General features: G+C 41.8%; 1 protein-coding gene across 10 annotated transcripts in view; it reads right to left on the bottom strand.

The window, feature by feature from the left end:
* GULP1 (GULP PTB domain containing engulfment adaptor 1) overlaps positions 1-16,667 on the bottom strand; it is a 322,371-nt gene that overhangs the window by 50,367 nt on the left and 255,337 nt on the right. For all 10 annotated transcript variants that reach the window (XM_045032402.1, XM_045032397.1, XM_045032396.1 and 7 more), the window contains 2 exons: positions 10,947-11,045; positions 4,519-4,656 (listed from right to left, as the gene is read on the bottom strand). In XM_045032402.1, the coding sequence (XP_044888337.1) occupies positions 4,519-4,656; positions 10,947-11,045 (237 nt within the window). The remainder of the gene's footprint in view (positions 1-4,518; positions 4,657-10,946; positions 11,046-16,667) is intronic.

Raw genomic sequence — 16,667 nt, 5'->3', positions numbered from 1 at the left:
AAGATAGGATGCAAAGGTGACCCCAACAATCACCATGACAACACTCAAAAGCTTGGTGGATTCCTGTTAACTAGCAGCACTACGTCAATGTGTTCCGCAAAAAGAAAGCCAATGCCCTATTGCCCCCTCGGAGCTACGACTGCCCCATCAACTTCTAGCCGAGAGCAGAGGTTCTCCCTCTCTGAACCTGAAGTATAGGTATTTCGGAGCTATCTTGACTAAAACTGCAGAAGGGATTCATTTGCCCCACCACGTCCCCAGCAGAACCCCAGTCTTCTTTGTGGTGAAGAAAGATGGTTCTTTCCAGCCTTGTGTGGACTACTGAGCTCTGAACAAGATTACACTCTGAAACTGGTACCTCTTACCGCTTATAAATGAGCTGTTTGAAAGACTCCGCTCTTCCAAGATTTTCACAAAGTTGAACCTCCATGGAGCTTATAACCTGGTGAGTATCTAGCAAGGAGATGAATAGAAGACCATCTTCTGTACCAGGTATGGCAACTATAAATATTTGGTCATACTGTTTGGGTGCTCTGGCAATCTTCTAGCATTTCATAAATGACATATTAGGGATATGCTGGACCAGTTTGTCATCATTTACCTGGATGAGAGCCTCATTCTCTCTGGGCTCCACAATCATCACGTGCACATTGTCTTGGAGAGACTCTGCCAAAACCACCTATGCATGAAGCTTGAGAAAAGCTTGACAAGGTCATGGTGATATATCTTTTCACCTGAGGAATATACAGGGAACCCACATAAAGTGATGGAAATATCCAGCTGGGCTGCAGCCAAGAAAATATGAAGGGTGCGGCAATTCCTGGGGTTCGCTAATTTCTAAAAGCAATTCATTAAAGGATTCTCTAGCCTGGTTGCACCCATAACAGTGTTCTTGCACAAGGGAGCTCAGTTTCCCTGGTTCACATAGGCTCAGACAGCCTTTGATGAACTAAAGAAAGCATTCCTCTCAGCACTCATCCTGATTCACGCAGACTACACGAAACCATTTACAAATGCACCCATACCATGAACCTACAATCAAAATGGCTAGGTCTTCTCCAGCCTCTACCCACACATCTGCAGCCTTTGTATACTATATCAATGGATTTAATTGCAGAACTGTCATGCTCACAAGAATACACATTAATCCTGGTTGCACTGATCTAATAACAAAGATGGCACACTTCATCCCAAACTGTACCTTTCCTACGACATTGGGACCCAGCTTCACTCTTCCTAGAAAATGTTTTCCGTTACAATGGGTTACTGACAGGTATTGTATCTCACCAGGGTCCCTGTTCATTTCCTGACTCTGGTGGGAATTTCTCAGATTGGCTGAGGTGAGAGACTCACTTATCACCCAAAGACCAATGGGCAAACAGAGAGAGAATCAAATCTTGGTGCGGTATCTTTATTGTTTTCTCAGTTACCTCCTGGACGATTAGCCTTCCCTGATGTGCTACTCCAAATTTGATTATAACAATGCAATCTACACCTTGACCTGTTAATAATTAAACCACACTACCATAACTGAGGATACGATTTAGTTCTGGAGGTCACGGATTCTGTGTTTTTAATGGACTTCGGTGACTTCTTCGGCTTCAGCTGTCAGTGGCTGTAGCTGGGGTTGGAGCCAGGTCTGTGCGCCCCTGCCCCACGGCTTGGGCTGGGGCGGTGCCCCCTCCCTTGGCGGTGGAGCTCAGACTGTCAGTCCGCTCCCATGAGGCTCCAGCTGTCATTCCTCCCCCTGGTTATTTTTAGTAAAAGTCGCAGACAGGTCACGGGCTCCCATGATTTTTGTTTAATGCCCGCCACCTGTCCATAACTTTTACTAAAAATAACTGTGGCAAAATCTTAACCTTAACCATAACCCATTGATTCTTTCTAGATGAGCGAAAGTCCTACTATACCTTGTGTTTATAATTACATGAAAAGAACTTCATAGTCAATAGGTCATTTTTTCTTGGTCTGTAAGCACCCGTTGTATATAAAGGGGTGCCTATTATTATACATGTTTGTTGTAATGGACAAAATGACATAATTGTTAAGGGATACACATACATGGATGGTAACTGATAAAATTAGTAACTGACAAAATGGACAAGGAGCATTTGGTATAGCGGATGTGTTCTGGAATCAATGTAACAGCAAACCATTAAGTTATGTGTTGACTAATGTCCAAGTCATTAAGAGCTAAATATGGTTTCAGACGTTATTAACTTATTGATTAGGTTAAGGTAAGAATATTCAAATAAGCAAAATGTCAGCAAAACCAACTCTGGGAAAAACATGAGGATTTTTCTGGGTTCTAAATGTATATATAAAGGGTGATTTTAAGGAAGTTAATCAGAAGTGCACTGAAGTACAGTACCATCACTTCTCCATTACAGAGATTGATATGTATATTTCCTTTCTCTGCACAGCGCTGTATTAAATATTGATTGATTGTCTTAAATAAAATGTCAATTGAGTTAGTTATTTGATATCATGTTTTATTGACTACAAACACATACCAGACCCAATATAGCCCCTTCTTTGCAAACTATGGCTTTCTCTCCCACTTTCACACATACGTACCCATAAGTTCCCCAGTACCAGCCACTGTGGATTTAGCCCCCAACATATACTGGGTGCACCAAGAGCTCATGGAACACTTGAAGCCTGCCAAAGAAGCCTATAAAACACCACATGGACCAAGACCATCAAGCCGTCCCCAATCTGGCCATAGGGACATGGTATGGCTCTCTGCCCAGAACCTTAAATCAAACTACCCATTTGCCAAACTAGATTACCAATGCCTGGGCCCCTTCAAGATTATAGAATGGATAAACACAGTGACCTTCAGGCTACAGTTGCTTGAGTCCTCGAAAATCCACCTTTTCACCTCACACTTTTAAAGCCCTACACCTAGAATCTATACCCAAACCGCTCCAACCTATAACAGTTCTCGGACAGGAGGAGTATTTGGTCCACTGAATCCTCAACTCAGCAAGTTAGGGGAAGGCTCCAGTACCTGGTGGACTGGGAAGACTACAGTCTGGAGTGTGGTCTTGGGACTGGGCAGAGAACATGCACATTCTGGACATATTGCAAGAGTTCCATCAGAAGTACCTGGAGAAACTGGGCCCAGATAGGAGGCATCCTCAAGTTGGGGGTATTGTCAGGTATTCTACCCTGCAGAAGAGCCAGTCTCCAGGCAACCTGACAAGTGCAGCTGGCCTGTAGAAGGCTGTTATTGCCCACAGCTGTGATAACTCCTCTGCCTTTTTATTCCCAACCTTGCTCCCACCTTGTTTCAGTCCTGCTCCTGCCTTTGATGGTGGACCCAGCCTTTCCTCTGCCTTCCTCACTCTGGTTCTGACCCTTGAATCCAATTATTGACATCTGACTCTGGCCTCTCCTCTGAGCCTCGGTGCCTTTTTCTGGCTATTGACTCCTGTACCAACCACTACGCACAACTGCTCACATCCTGGTCTCTGAAAGGTACTAGCATAAAGAGATTATTGGGAGGGAAGAGGAAATGCACCTGAGATTGAGAAGAGATCAGTGTTTATTGCTGCCCTCCCTAAAAGAAGAGAGAAAGGAAGACAGACAAGAAGACAGAAAGCGAACAGAAATGTACAGTGAGTATAAACATGGTTATTGGTATTGGCACTGTACTATTGCAGATGAATGACAAGACCACCGAACACATTCTATAAACAGTAAGGCAAAAGATTATATAACCGCATCTAATGCTATTGAGGAAAAAAAAGCTGTAATTTTTGTCAAGAGTTTTTTTATAGTCTTCTAAATGAGGCATGATGAAACAGAGGTCCTAAGCAATTGTGAATATTAAACATCCCTTCATAAGAATAAGTGCATTTGCACCAATGTCCTAGTTAAATTCCATTAGGCATTTATTTTCTGCCTATGTAAACTCCTATTGTTTCAGCTGAACACAGTATACTTCTCTTCCTGTCCTAAACTATTCTTGAATGTAACTGTGCATTGTTGAACAGTTGTCCTGTTGCATCTCAGAAGTGACTGCATTCTTGTAGTGGTGTCTCAGCACATGGGTGACCCAGCAGAGGGGAGGACGCCGACTGTGCAAATCTCATAAGGATGTGTGTGTGCACTGCACAACAGTCCATGTGGCTACTTCACATAGTGTGCTGCAGTAACCTCCACATGGCAGCTTTGCAACATTCCAGAGCCTGGAGGGAAAGGGATCCTCTCCCCATCTTGTGTATCAGCCTGGTGCTTGGCCCAGGTAATGAGGCTGGGTACCGGGAAGAAGATTTGCCTCAAACAAGGACATTGTGACCTTAGGTGAAAAAGTATTAACAAAATGTTTAATTTAAATCTGTAATAAACACAAGTATAATTTTAAAGGCAACATCTTGACATGAAACAATACATCAAGCTGACCCTATATAAGGGGCTACCCAGCTGCTCGTTTTAGCCTCTTCCTAGTACTAATTTCAAAACAGGCCATTTGAGATGCCAAAATCATTGTAAAACATCTGACATACTTACACACTTTTCACTGTCAAATACATAGCACAAGTGTTTATTTGACTCAGAATCTTTGCATATGAAGGTAAATATCCTCTTGTCAGTTTTATCATCAGCACAAAATGATATCCTATGAAGCTGGCAATTGTGCTGGACTTCCTGCAAATGACAACAGAATGATCATATTTGATGAGTTAATTTTTTAGTATTTTATTCAGAAAATTAATACTCTACATACCTTGATATAAAGGAACAAGTTATAGTAATATGATGTTTACTTTATTGTGACAAATGTATTGTGACCTTTCCCTCTTTTTAGGAAATGATATTGCATCATTCAATGTGCGTGTAGTTACAAGGGAAGGCTCCCGCGCTGCAATGAGCTTTGTGCAGATGGACCTGTGTGGAACTCATTGCAGGACAGCTACCTAATTTTATCAGTTAAACCTTTATTGCAGTTTGAAGAATTCAAAATTTGTTTAAACTGTTAGTGATCATTCTAGCTAATACTGACTACATCTGAGGGCTGGTCTTCACTATAAGGAGATAGACGCTGCCGCAATCGATGCAGCAGGGATTGATTTAGCAGGTCTAGTGCAGACCTGCTAAATCGACGGCAGAGTGCTCTCCAGTTGACCCTGATAGAGTAACTCCCCACTTAACGTCCTCTCGCTTAACATTGTTTCGATATTACATCCCTGGTCAATTACAGAACATGCTCCATTTAAAGTTGTGCAATGCTTCACTATAACATTGTTTGGCTGCCTGCTTTGTCCAGAGCTGGCGGCCCCCCTATCAGCTCCCCTACACCCCCCTCCTGGTGTTCAGGAGAGAGGGGGGAGGAGCAAGGACTCTGCGCGCAGGCTCCCCCTCCCTTCCCTGCCTCCCGAATGCCATAAACCAGCTGATTGTTGTGGGCAGGAGGCAGGGGAGGGATGGGGGAGGCTGCGTGCTGAGTCCTCGCTCCTTCTCCCTCCTTCCTGCCCCCTGAACGTTGCAAGCCAGCTGATTGCTAAGGGCAGAGGGAGGGGGGAGGAGCGAGGACGCGGCATGCCTGTCCCCTCCCTCCCCTGCCTCCTGCCTGCGATAATCAGCTGGCTTGTGGTGTTCAGGAGGCAGGGGAGGGAGGGGGAGCCTGTGTGCCGTGTCTGCGCTCCTCCCCTTTACCTCCTGAATGCCGAAAGCCAGCTGATTGCCACCGGCAGGAGGCAGGGGAGGGAGGTGGGAGGAGCGAGGACATGGTATGTGGAGTAAAGGGGGAGGAGGAGGAGAAGAGGTGAGTGAAGAGTGGGGGCTTGGGGGAAGGGGTGGAGTGGGCAGGCTGAGGGTTGAGCCCCCCGCCCCTGGTGCTTGCAGAGTAGGGGAAGCTGCTGCTGCTGCTGAGCAACCTGCTTCTCCTAGCCTACAACACCTTCAGCCTCCTTGCCTGCCTCATGTCTCCAGTGCAAGTGGGCTGTGCCTGTGTGGAGTAAGGCGGGAGCACCTCCCAACTATAGTACTGTACTGTATGGCAAAAAAAATAATTCCCTGGAACCTAACCCCCCCCCATTTATATTCATTCTTATGGGGAAAGTGGATTCGCTTAACGTCGTTTTACTTAAAGTCGCATTTTTCAGGAACAGAACTACAATGTTAAGTGAGGAGTTACTGTACTCCAGCTCTCTGAGAAGAGTAAGGGAAGTTGACCAGAGAGCATCTCCTGTCGCCGCAGTGCAGTGAAGACACCGGGGTAAGTCGACATAAGCTACGGCGACCCCAGCTACGTTATTCACGCAGCTGGAGTGGCGTAACTTAGGTCGACTTACCCCCTGGTGAAGACATGCCCTCAGTCTCCTAAGAAGCAAACCTTAAAAAGCAGAATCTGCAAGACAAAAAAGGCTTACAAATGAGAACGGATAAAGACAGCTGGAATTATTTAGCCCTGACAGAAGTAACTAAGAATTTAGATTAGGTAAAGGTTATTGTAAAATTGGGTATTGGAAAACAGCAATAACATTCATTAATGGTCTAGATGGTTACTAATTTTTATTTCTAGTGTAAAAGTGGTGAATCAAAACCATCATCTTAAACCTATAACTGCAGAGCGGAAAATAAAACATACTAGTAACTATCAGAAGAGACAAGACAAAAGAACAAGAGTGTACACATGTGCCTAAGAAATATCAGTGTAGAACTTTTGGGTTTCTAACAAATGTGATAAATCATGTGCCTAGGAGAGTTGTGATTTTTCAGTTTAATATTTCTGCTCAGGAGTGTGTCTTCTGTAATTATGCTTTGATATGACAATTAATAGCTCACCCAGCAAAGAAGTAATCTGATTATGGAGTCCAGACCTCCTTAACACCTAAAAGCCAGGAGAGATTTAATTTGGAGTAGTACCCAGAGGAAACTCTCTACATGCTTGTAGTATGTGTGTGTCATGGCAGAACCATTCTAATTCACTATTCTATTGTTAATATCAAGGAAAACAATTTCTACAGAAACTATGGCTTGTCTTATAGAATGCATTATGTAATTCTAAATGTTTCTGTTGGCAACAAATGGGGTGTTTTTCAAATTCCTTCATGTGGTTTCTATGAAAAAGGCACAAATCCAAATCCTTCCTCTATACACAAGTACACTCACATTCTGTCAACTCAAGACATATATTTTAAAGCACACACAAGTTATACTGTGACAAGGGCATGGTTTCACTTCTGTCTTCGTTCCTGCAGAAACTGAGCAGACTCCACCAGGTGTACACTCAGTGACCTTTCCTTTTAAGTTCCCTCCACCATAATGATTACAGTCCCTGTGGGACAGTTGGTTTACAATATTCACAGTGCCTTTGGTCCTCTCCTCAGGACCTGAGGGGAACAGAGGTCTCACATCTCTAAGACCTCTGTGTGGCTGAGCTCAGCTAGCCCTGTTCCTCTCTCTCACCCCCTCCTGGCACTTTCTTCCTGTGCCTCTTTATCAGACCTGGGCTGATGGGCTAATTGAATCTTTATCCCACCCAGCCCAACGGCCTGGTTAGATAATTACCCCAATCAGCTTCCCCTGGGAAACTAATTAGCATCTAAGTGAGCAGAGTACATGCTCTCCTGCGCTCTCCCCACCTTCCCTCCCTGTACTCTGTGACACATACTTAAAATATAATCTTGGAATGAGAAGCGTGACCATGTGAACCATTGTTTCTGATGAACGGGACTAAAAAAACCCAAAACTACTGCCCAATATTTTCTTATAGTCTAACTGCTTAAACGGTGGCAATGAGAGTGTTCTTAATTTTCAAGAGCCTGGCAAAATTACAGAAATAGAAAGAATATTTGAGATTCTAGTATTTTATTTTTCTCAATAACCCTCTTGGTGTTTTATTTCATTTGGCCAGTAGCATGGGAAAGCAGTACCAGCTATGAAGGAAAATATTGCAGTTGATATGTGAGCTATATCTACTTTAAAAATTGTGGATGCCTGTGCAGAGATTACGGATTGCTGAATCTCAGCAGGGGGGCAGTCAGTATCTCCAAGAATCAAGCCTCAAATAATTTGCTTAGGGCCACAGACCAACAGCAGAACCAAGATTATAACACAGGATTTAAGTCTTTCAAAGATTTCTCCATGTTTTCAATCTCTCTCTCTCCCTCTGCCATGTTCCCTGTTCCCAGTCTCTACACTCTCTCTCCACATCCATCCTCTTGCGCACCTTGTCCCACAATAAAATGTCTCACACTCCTGCAGCTTGTCAAAAAAACCACACATGTTAAAACAATTTTTCTCATTTACCTCCTGGCCAAAATCTTAGTCACATTCTTTTCCATCCATGCTGCTTGCGCAATCTTCACCACATCCCCTAGGTTCTCCCTCTCCTTCCCTCTCATTCCCATCTGTTCCTCCTCCCCCATCAAAAGGCTCTCTCCTCTTCCTATCTCCCGCATCTTCCATATACTCTCTCCTCCCTTTCCCATGCTCTCGGCTCTCTTCCTCTCCCCTACATCCCAAGACACTCTCCCCACCCCTTCCCTCTTGGCTTTCTCCCCTTTTTCACCACAAAGCTTGGAGCTCTCCAAACTTTACCTTATACTCTCTCCATCCACCACTTTAACAACCGATTGTGTTTCCTCATGTTCCCAGTGCCACCTCAGTGGGCAGCACAGGAGCCTTCTAGGGAAAGAGGCAATTCTTTGCAGCGACTGCCAGCTGCCCTCTCAACACCATTTAGGAAGCAATTTTTCATTGCGTTTAGGGAGATGGGCTACAGTGGGAAGAAGAAAAGCTCTTTTATGTTTCCTCTTCAACCTTTGAGTCAGTACATTAGAGGGGGACAGCACCAGGGGAAGAAAATGTTGAGGGGACTGAGCCAGGCAGTATCATATTCTAAACATAGTTCTGTCACTGATTTCCCTGGGCAAGTTATTCTCAGCCTGACAGCAACTAGGAGTGAGGAAGTCCTGTGTTATAATCTTGGTTCTGTTGTTGCTTTGTGGTCTGAGCAAGTGATTTGGGGCTTGATTCTATGAGATGCTGAGGGCCTCCTTCCTCATGGGCTTTGCATCTTCACCCTTCATTGACCTTAGTGGGAGTTAAATCACCTCACTGAACTGGGCCCCAACCTCTCTGTTTCTTGACTTTTAAAGTCCAGGTTTCTTCAACACTATATAACTCCTACACTATTTGGGCCAGGGGACATCTTTTGTGTTTGCACAGAACCTCCCAAAATGGAGATCTGATCTATGATTGGGGCTCCCAGGTGCTACCACAATTAAAATTAACAATAATATTAACAACACGCAAAATAGTTCAGGGGAAAAAAGACTCCTTCAGGTACCATGACTCACTGTGGTCAGTAAGCTAATTAAAATGAATTATTCTCAACAAAAACAAAAAAAGAAAAAAGCGATTGTTATAACATCTGAAAAAGATATCCATAAACATCTATAAAAAAAATCCCTCCACACTGATTAAAAGTGAGTTCAACTATTTGTACATGTAATACAAAGGAATAATGTGTTTGTGTTGGAATAAGCTATTTATCCTCTGTTTACAGAAAACACAATAAATGTGTTCCTTTTGATATTGTCATAATACTGCATGTATTTTAAATCTGCTTTTGCTGAATTGCAAATGGGGGCTTCATTCATGTGTAATTTTGTAGTGTTAAGAAAACAAAGAAAAAAGAGGTACAAAAACTGCTCCTAGTTAATTTCTATTAATGCTTGTTATAACATTTTCAAGAGTTTAAAATGTCTTGTTCCCTTAGTAATTTGTGTCCCACAATTTTCTATAAAGCTCCTTATATTTCTTTCTGCTAGGGATTAACTTTTTTTGGCATTTGTTATTTTTAAAATGGCTGTAGCTAGGACAAGGATTTGAAACCACTTTTCATCCCACAGTGCCACAAGGAGGATAAAGAACTACAATGAAGTCAACTTAGTGTTGCTGGGTTTTTTCTGCTTACCAACTTTTCACCCACTGTAACTTAAAGGGTCTCAAGCAGAAAGGTTTGCAAGTAGAAATGTCCTTGAATTAAATTTGGCTTATCTCCAACTACAGTATTATACTGAATTGCAATATTCATCATAAAAATAATAATACAAAATGCAGCAATAAGAGTTTAGTAATTATAAAATGTTGAAAATTATTGAAAATTATTGAATAATTAGTCCTACAATACTTTTAAGATCTGTTTATGGGCCTTTAAGTCATTATTCCTCTTTGAATTCAAGGCAAGATTTTTTGTTTAGTTTCGTTTTTTTTCTGTAAGTCAAATTACATTTTCAACCACAATAGGGAGACAATGAACTACAATACCGTAGAAATGACCATGGTTCAGGACATATTTCACCAAATCAGTTGCTGCCATTGTTATGAAGCCATACTTATAGCACAGCTGGAATTTCAAAGCCTTCTGAGGGGGGAAAACACCCAGAAAAACAAGTAGCCCTTCCAAAATAGTGGAAGAGAAGTCTCACAGCAAATATAAATGGCTTATAAAGTCAGCTACAAAAGTTGATATGCAACACTAGTACATATTTAGTTATCCCCATTAAATAGTCAACATCTGCCAGCGCACAATTCATAGTTGCCACAGCAATTTCTTATTCCACATGCTCTCAAACCAGAGGACACAGGAAGGTTGGAAACAGGTGTCAGAGGGTCATGGCCACTCTGCCCTTCTTGTATGGCTATATGGAATGTCAGTCCCAGTGTAGTTTTGTTACAGAAAAGTGAGCATCCCTATGTATTCTATATTTAGAAAACCTGGGTTATCTCATATACTTCTGTGTGGTAAATGTTGACAAAAATGATTATTTACAGTAACTAGCAAAGGCATTTTTACAGTTGTTCCATAAGTAGGGAGTTTTTCACTACAAGAAATTGTTGGAAGAGTGGTTTATAAAATAGAATTTCTAAATCAATGTTGAATTAACTACTGGTGTAACAAACAATTATGAAGTGAAGTTTTTTACCTTTGTTTTTGGATCTAGAATTTTTACACCATAAATTGAGATTTGTAATTCAACTTTCGGGGTTTTCTGGCCTTCAGATTTCTTGATATGTCTTGCAAACTGTAAGAAGGGGAGCAGAGATGAAATCACTATACCATGTTACCAGTTGTCCAGTTTAAAATGGCACTGGGTCATTAATTACTGATCAGTCCATCATCACATTAGTTGGTAAGTGCCATACTAATACAATTTTAGTTTAAAAAATACTCAGAGACGTAGATGTCCTCTTTCAATTGCAGCAGCCAGGACTGTGATAATCTTTGGCAAGACCTTTTTTAAGATGGCTTGTAACAGGATCGCCACAGCAAACTCACTGAGAAAAGCCTATCTACTTAGCTTCCTGCCAATTGTCTAAAAAAACAGATAACTTAAATAACTTCCTTTTGCCTCCTATGTGTGTCCTGCACACAGTTCTTGAAGTATAGGCATGCTTATTCCTATTCTCCAAGTCCCCACTGCTGTATTTATACATCTAGCATGTAACTCTCCGAGGCCTTTCACGTTGTGCAGTCTCCACCTGTACAAAGTGGGTGTAAAATGCTGTCATTGCAATGTGGTAGCAACTTGCACTCACATTGCAGGTTTAAGGCAGTGCAGAACCACGTCATTAAACTTCCTATGTCCTGATTCATTGTCCAGGTAACATATTTCACAAATCTCTTGTTAAGCACAGCTTGATGAAGATCGCTACCATTCACTCTAAACTAGAGCTGCTCAGAAAATGTGTTTTTTTTTCCCCCCAAGGAAATTTTTGCCAAAAAAAAAAGGTTTTCATTGAAAAATAAAAACCTGAAAAGCAAAAGATTTTCATGTTTTGGCCCAAACATTTCTGGATTTTCAATGAAAACTCAAAAATTTCCACAGAAAAATTCCTCCGAAAACTGTCAGTTTTCCATAAAAAAAAATTGTCATTACATTTTTCATGCAGCCATACTCCCAGTTCTTTACAGAGCCTGCAGGCTATCGCTGTCCTTGTTAAAACAGGCATTTCATTAATACAGATTTTTTTTCTAAGCCTGTATTAAAAGCTTATGATATTTTCTATTTCATTCTCATATTTTCTTATTTATCCTCTTTCCTCTCTTTCACCGCCTTTTTTCTTATGTTCAGTTTAACGTTTTTTTATATTGTAAACCTTCAGGGGCAGATGTTGTCTCGTATTATACATTTGTACAATACATAGCACAATGGGTCCCTGGTCCCAGCTGGCTCATCCTATGGCAATACAAATACAACAAAATTATAATAAACTAGCTTAACTGACTTGCTGGGCAATTGCCATGGCACCCCCATGTGGCATAAGGCTAATATAGCCAGTATCGGTCCACCACCCACTGCAGCCTCCCAGAACTGGGGTTGTGGATTGAGGATATTTGCACGGCCGTCATTCCTGGCTCCTGGAATGGCACTTTGGAGGCCATTGCAAGTGGTGCAACTTAGAGCACTTCTCCCATCTTTGTGTCCCATCCTTACCCATCCCAAAAGCATCACAGGGTTCCAAAGAATTGATCCTGGTGCAAATATTCTTTTCCAAATATCTACCCCTTTATTTTCCTTGCCTCTATCTCTCTCCATTACTTCCACTATTTCCTTTAACAGACTGTGCCTGGAAAAGGCCATGTAGCTCAAATGTCCTTACAAACTCTATTTTTCTACGTTCAGCATGTATTCAACATCCCCCCACCCCTGTTTGCAGCCTACACACTAATAAAATTCTTTAAGAGGGTAAACACGTGCAGCCTCAGATTAGCATCAAAACAGAAAGTGGGAAGAAATAGTGGGAACTTGGAGAAGAACATGTCGACAGACTGATCTTTGGAGCTGAGATTGGCAAGGATCATAGGTTTAGAACATAAAGTTAAATTGAATCACAACATGGCTTGGTAATGAACACAGTGGGCCAACTTCACAGGCTCGTTTAGTTTTTACCTAATCCTCACTTGGGCAAAACAACAGATTTTAGCTCAATATCATGAACAGAAGCCCACTGGGTAGAATCAGATCTTAACTAACTATAAAGGGGTGAATGAAATTTAAATTAAATAAGTGAACATTTTTAACTTTCCTTTTTACGTAGTTTTTGGAAAGGACAGTTATGATGTCCTTAGCTGTATGTGACTTTTTAAGGGGAAAACACAACTCATATATTTAAACTGATTTTCTCCAGTTTCATTTAACTCAAAGCCTCCCCCACCACCTCACCCCCCAACACTGTATATATGCATGTATTTCATTAATTTCACAACAGTGTTTGGGAAAATTGCCTTCTTGTTTGGGATTATTAAGTTACATTTGAAATGCTTATGCATTAAGTAATAGCAAACCACAATCAGAGGGTTAATCAGGAACAGAACTGTATGAGGACAAAAACACACATCTTAAAATCTGCATGGATGATCTATTTAGAGAAGTACCAGATTATACAATGATTAAAGAAAATCAAATGCCAAATCAAAGTGATATAATTTTACTTAACATTTATATTTCATTTTATAGATTTAATTGTATTCCCTGTAGCCTCATTTTTTAAAGGGAAGATGGTTCATTTGTTAGCCTGGGACCCAGGAGACTGGAGTTCAGTCCTCTGCTATCACACCAACTTCCTGCGTGAATTTGGGCAAGTGTCTTAGACTCTTTCATTAGGGCCATGAATTAAAAACAAATCCTGTTCTCACTTTAATTTTAGCTCATCTGGGGACTGCCATCCAAGTCTCACCTTTTTTACCGAAATCTGGGAAGATGCTTCTCCCAATCCTGCCATGACAATATCAGCTGGAGGTAGAAGAAGAGTTTAGCCAGACTGCAGCTGCTGCTTCATTATTCGTATCATCCCTGATCAGGGCCCCACTGTGCTAGGTGCAATACATGCATATAAGGAAAGAGGCTCCTTGGAATTTAGCCTTCAGACAGCAAGAACAAAGAAGAGCACCCAAAAAGAAGAAAATTTCAGTCCCTCAAGATACAGGTAGAAGGGGGTAAGTTTCTCAGAAATGTACCAGCTGGGGTGGGTAGAAAAGAGAGTTACACAAGGCCTATCAAAATATATGCCAGGCTGGGAAGAAGCTTAAAAAATCTGCCAGCTTTGGTAAGGAGGCTCTACCACTGAGTGTGCCTGGTAAAATGCTGCAAGGGACTCAGTCCCATTTCCTCTCCTCTCCCCTCCAAGTATACAAGACCCACGGGATGCCAGCCCAACAGGCATGAGGAGCTAGGGGCAGGATGGTAATGGAAGGCAAGGAAAGAGTTTAGGCAGTTTTCTATGTTGCTGCGTCCTTTGCCTTCCCATTTGAGGGTCTCTTAAGGGCTGCCAGGTATATGTGTGCAAGTAATCTCCTTAGACACCCAGCAGATAAATCTCTTCCAGGTGGATGGGAAGGTTATATCTCCATGCCCCACAGTCTGGCAGACACTGTAGTGGGCCGTAAGTCTGTGTTCCTACCCATGTAGAGTTGTTGGATGGGTCAAGGATGCTTCTTTCAGGCTGACGTTTGGAGGTGTACTGTGGAGCTTTTTTGCACTCCACATAGTCTTTTCACTGCCCCCCCTCCCACCAGCCCTCATCTTCAGATCTCATGTGTCCAATTTTTCTCCTGTGATTACAACATGGTGGGTAAAAGGACTCAAAGTGTCCCCTGGAAATCCACCAATGTAGTGAAAAGGAGGAATGGGTGGGAGCTCAGCTATTGACAGGGCAACACTGCAGCTTTTGAAGCACAGAATAGAAATGGTGCCTTTGATCATCACTCTGGTTCATTAATAACTGCAAGAGGTGGCTGCTTCTCCTGGGTAGTATGTGCAGAGAACACACACTGGGTAGTATGTACAGGAAACACCTTACTTTCTACCCCTATCAAGGAACAGAAGAGAAATTGAGGAATAAGCTTGCTGAAGCCAGGCTTCAAAGTGACTGGTGTCTCTTATGCCTTCCCTCCTAATCTCCATCTAAGGGAGCTAGGAAAGTGGACTTCAAAGCAGCTTGATGATGGAGTTGTCAGACACCGTTGCTGGACAACAACCAAGCTGGGACAAGGAGAACAGAGACCAGCCATCATTCCCGGCCATCAAGATCCCTTCATGCAGGCCTTCTTCCTTTAGAGGCTGCAAAGGAAAGAGGCTCTGAGCCTAGGAATGAATTACTCATTTGCAGTTCCTCTCCATTCCCTCCAGGTGGTTTCCCTGCTGCTGCAGCAGTCTGGCCACCCTGAATCCCACTTCTTAGCAAGGCAGAGAAGTGTAAGCAACCTGATGAGTCATTTTGAAACCCCATATTAGCATGGTTCTTCTCCAGTCAATCCCTGACTAGAATGAGTATAGTAGATGAGGGTAGCTTCCTTCTGCTGCCCTTGGAAGGAGATGCCCTGGGTCAGCCTGACTGAAATGCTCCCTCCTTCCTTGCCTGCTATTTTTCCTGTCCAGATGCCAAAGCCCTGCCCTTTCAATGGCTGACTACCCCTTCCTTTCTTATTTCTGTCACTCCTGCACTCACTGTTGTATTGAAGGCTGCTCTCTACCTTATGCCATTGAAGAAAGGCAGAGAGAAGGGACGCTTAATCGGAGATGTATATCCTTAGTTTCCACATACATCCAGTAACACGTACAAGTACTATAGATGGGCTTGAACCAGAAAATTGCAGCTGAACTCCTTCAAACTTTGGGCAAGTTCAGATCTAATTCCAAACTTCTTGGACTTATCTCTACTATGCCAATTTTCTCTCCTAGATGTTAATTTGACTAGAATTCTGGAAAATCCAGCTCAGAAATGTTAGAGGCAAGTATTTCCATTATCCATCTTATAAGTGTTTATAAACACATGCCGTAAAACACTACAGTGCCAAATTTTCTCTATTTCCTGCATAATTATGATTCTCATCATCCGTCCCTTGTGCCCTAAAATAATCTGAAAACAAGGCAAAGTTTAATAACATTCTGGATAAAGAAAATTGAGTAGATCTGATCAAGAAATGAGACAAAGTGAGAAAGTGGCTTGCTGTCTTCTAACAACCATGTCATGGTTAAAACTGCAAATGACCCAGTAAAATAACCGAGCATTTAAAAACATGAAAGTAGTATATGAAATAAAAGTGTGTGGGGAAGTATTAAGAAAAAAATACATCAATTATTGTTTTGCTGTAGAACATCAGCTCCACCTGCTGGTAAAAATCAAATTCTAAATAGTGGTATACTATGATTTTGTACAATGTTGGTTGGTTTTTTTTTGGCAGGAAAGTATTGAAATCTTCAAGCTATGTGAGTTGGGAGCTCCTAATTCCTAGAATCAAGGAAGTAAGAAATCATAAATGATCACTAAACATTTCATTCTGACACAGACTGCTGTGATGCTGGCTCAATAATGAAAACATGATACACCAACATGGTTTATACCAGTCTAAATACACTAATGTTTCAAAATCAACTAATGTGGCCTGTCATGGAAAGTCCTCAACATGTCTCAGGGAGAGCTTAGTATCTTGCTGGATCCAATCTTTTGTGCAAGACATTAGTTTAATTTTGATTAAAACCAGAACCACATGACCAAAAAATACAATACCACAAGCTTATCATAAATCATTTCATTAACAACAACTCCTCTTTCATATGGGTCAAAAAATTCTTTAAGCATGTTTTTGTCTTCTGTATGGATAATGGAATCCTTTTTGAAGCTATGATTTTACTGTAGTTTTA

Source organism: Mauremys mutica, chromosome 10 (assembly GCF_020497125.1).
Source record: "Mauremys mutica isolate MM-2020 ecotype Southern chromosome 10, ASM2049712v1, whole genome shotgun sequence".
NCBI lineage: Eukaryota > Metazoa > Chordata > Testudines > Geoemydidae > Mauremys > Mauremys mutica.
This window is presented reverse-complemented; position numbering and strand designations above follow the sequence as displayed.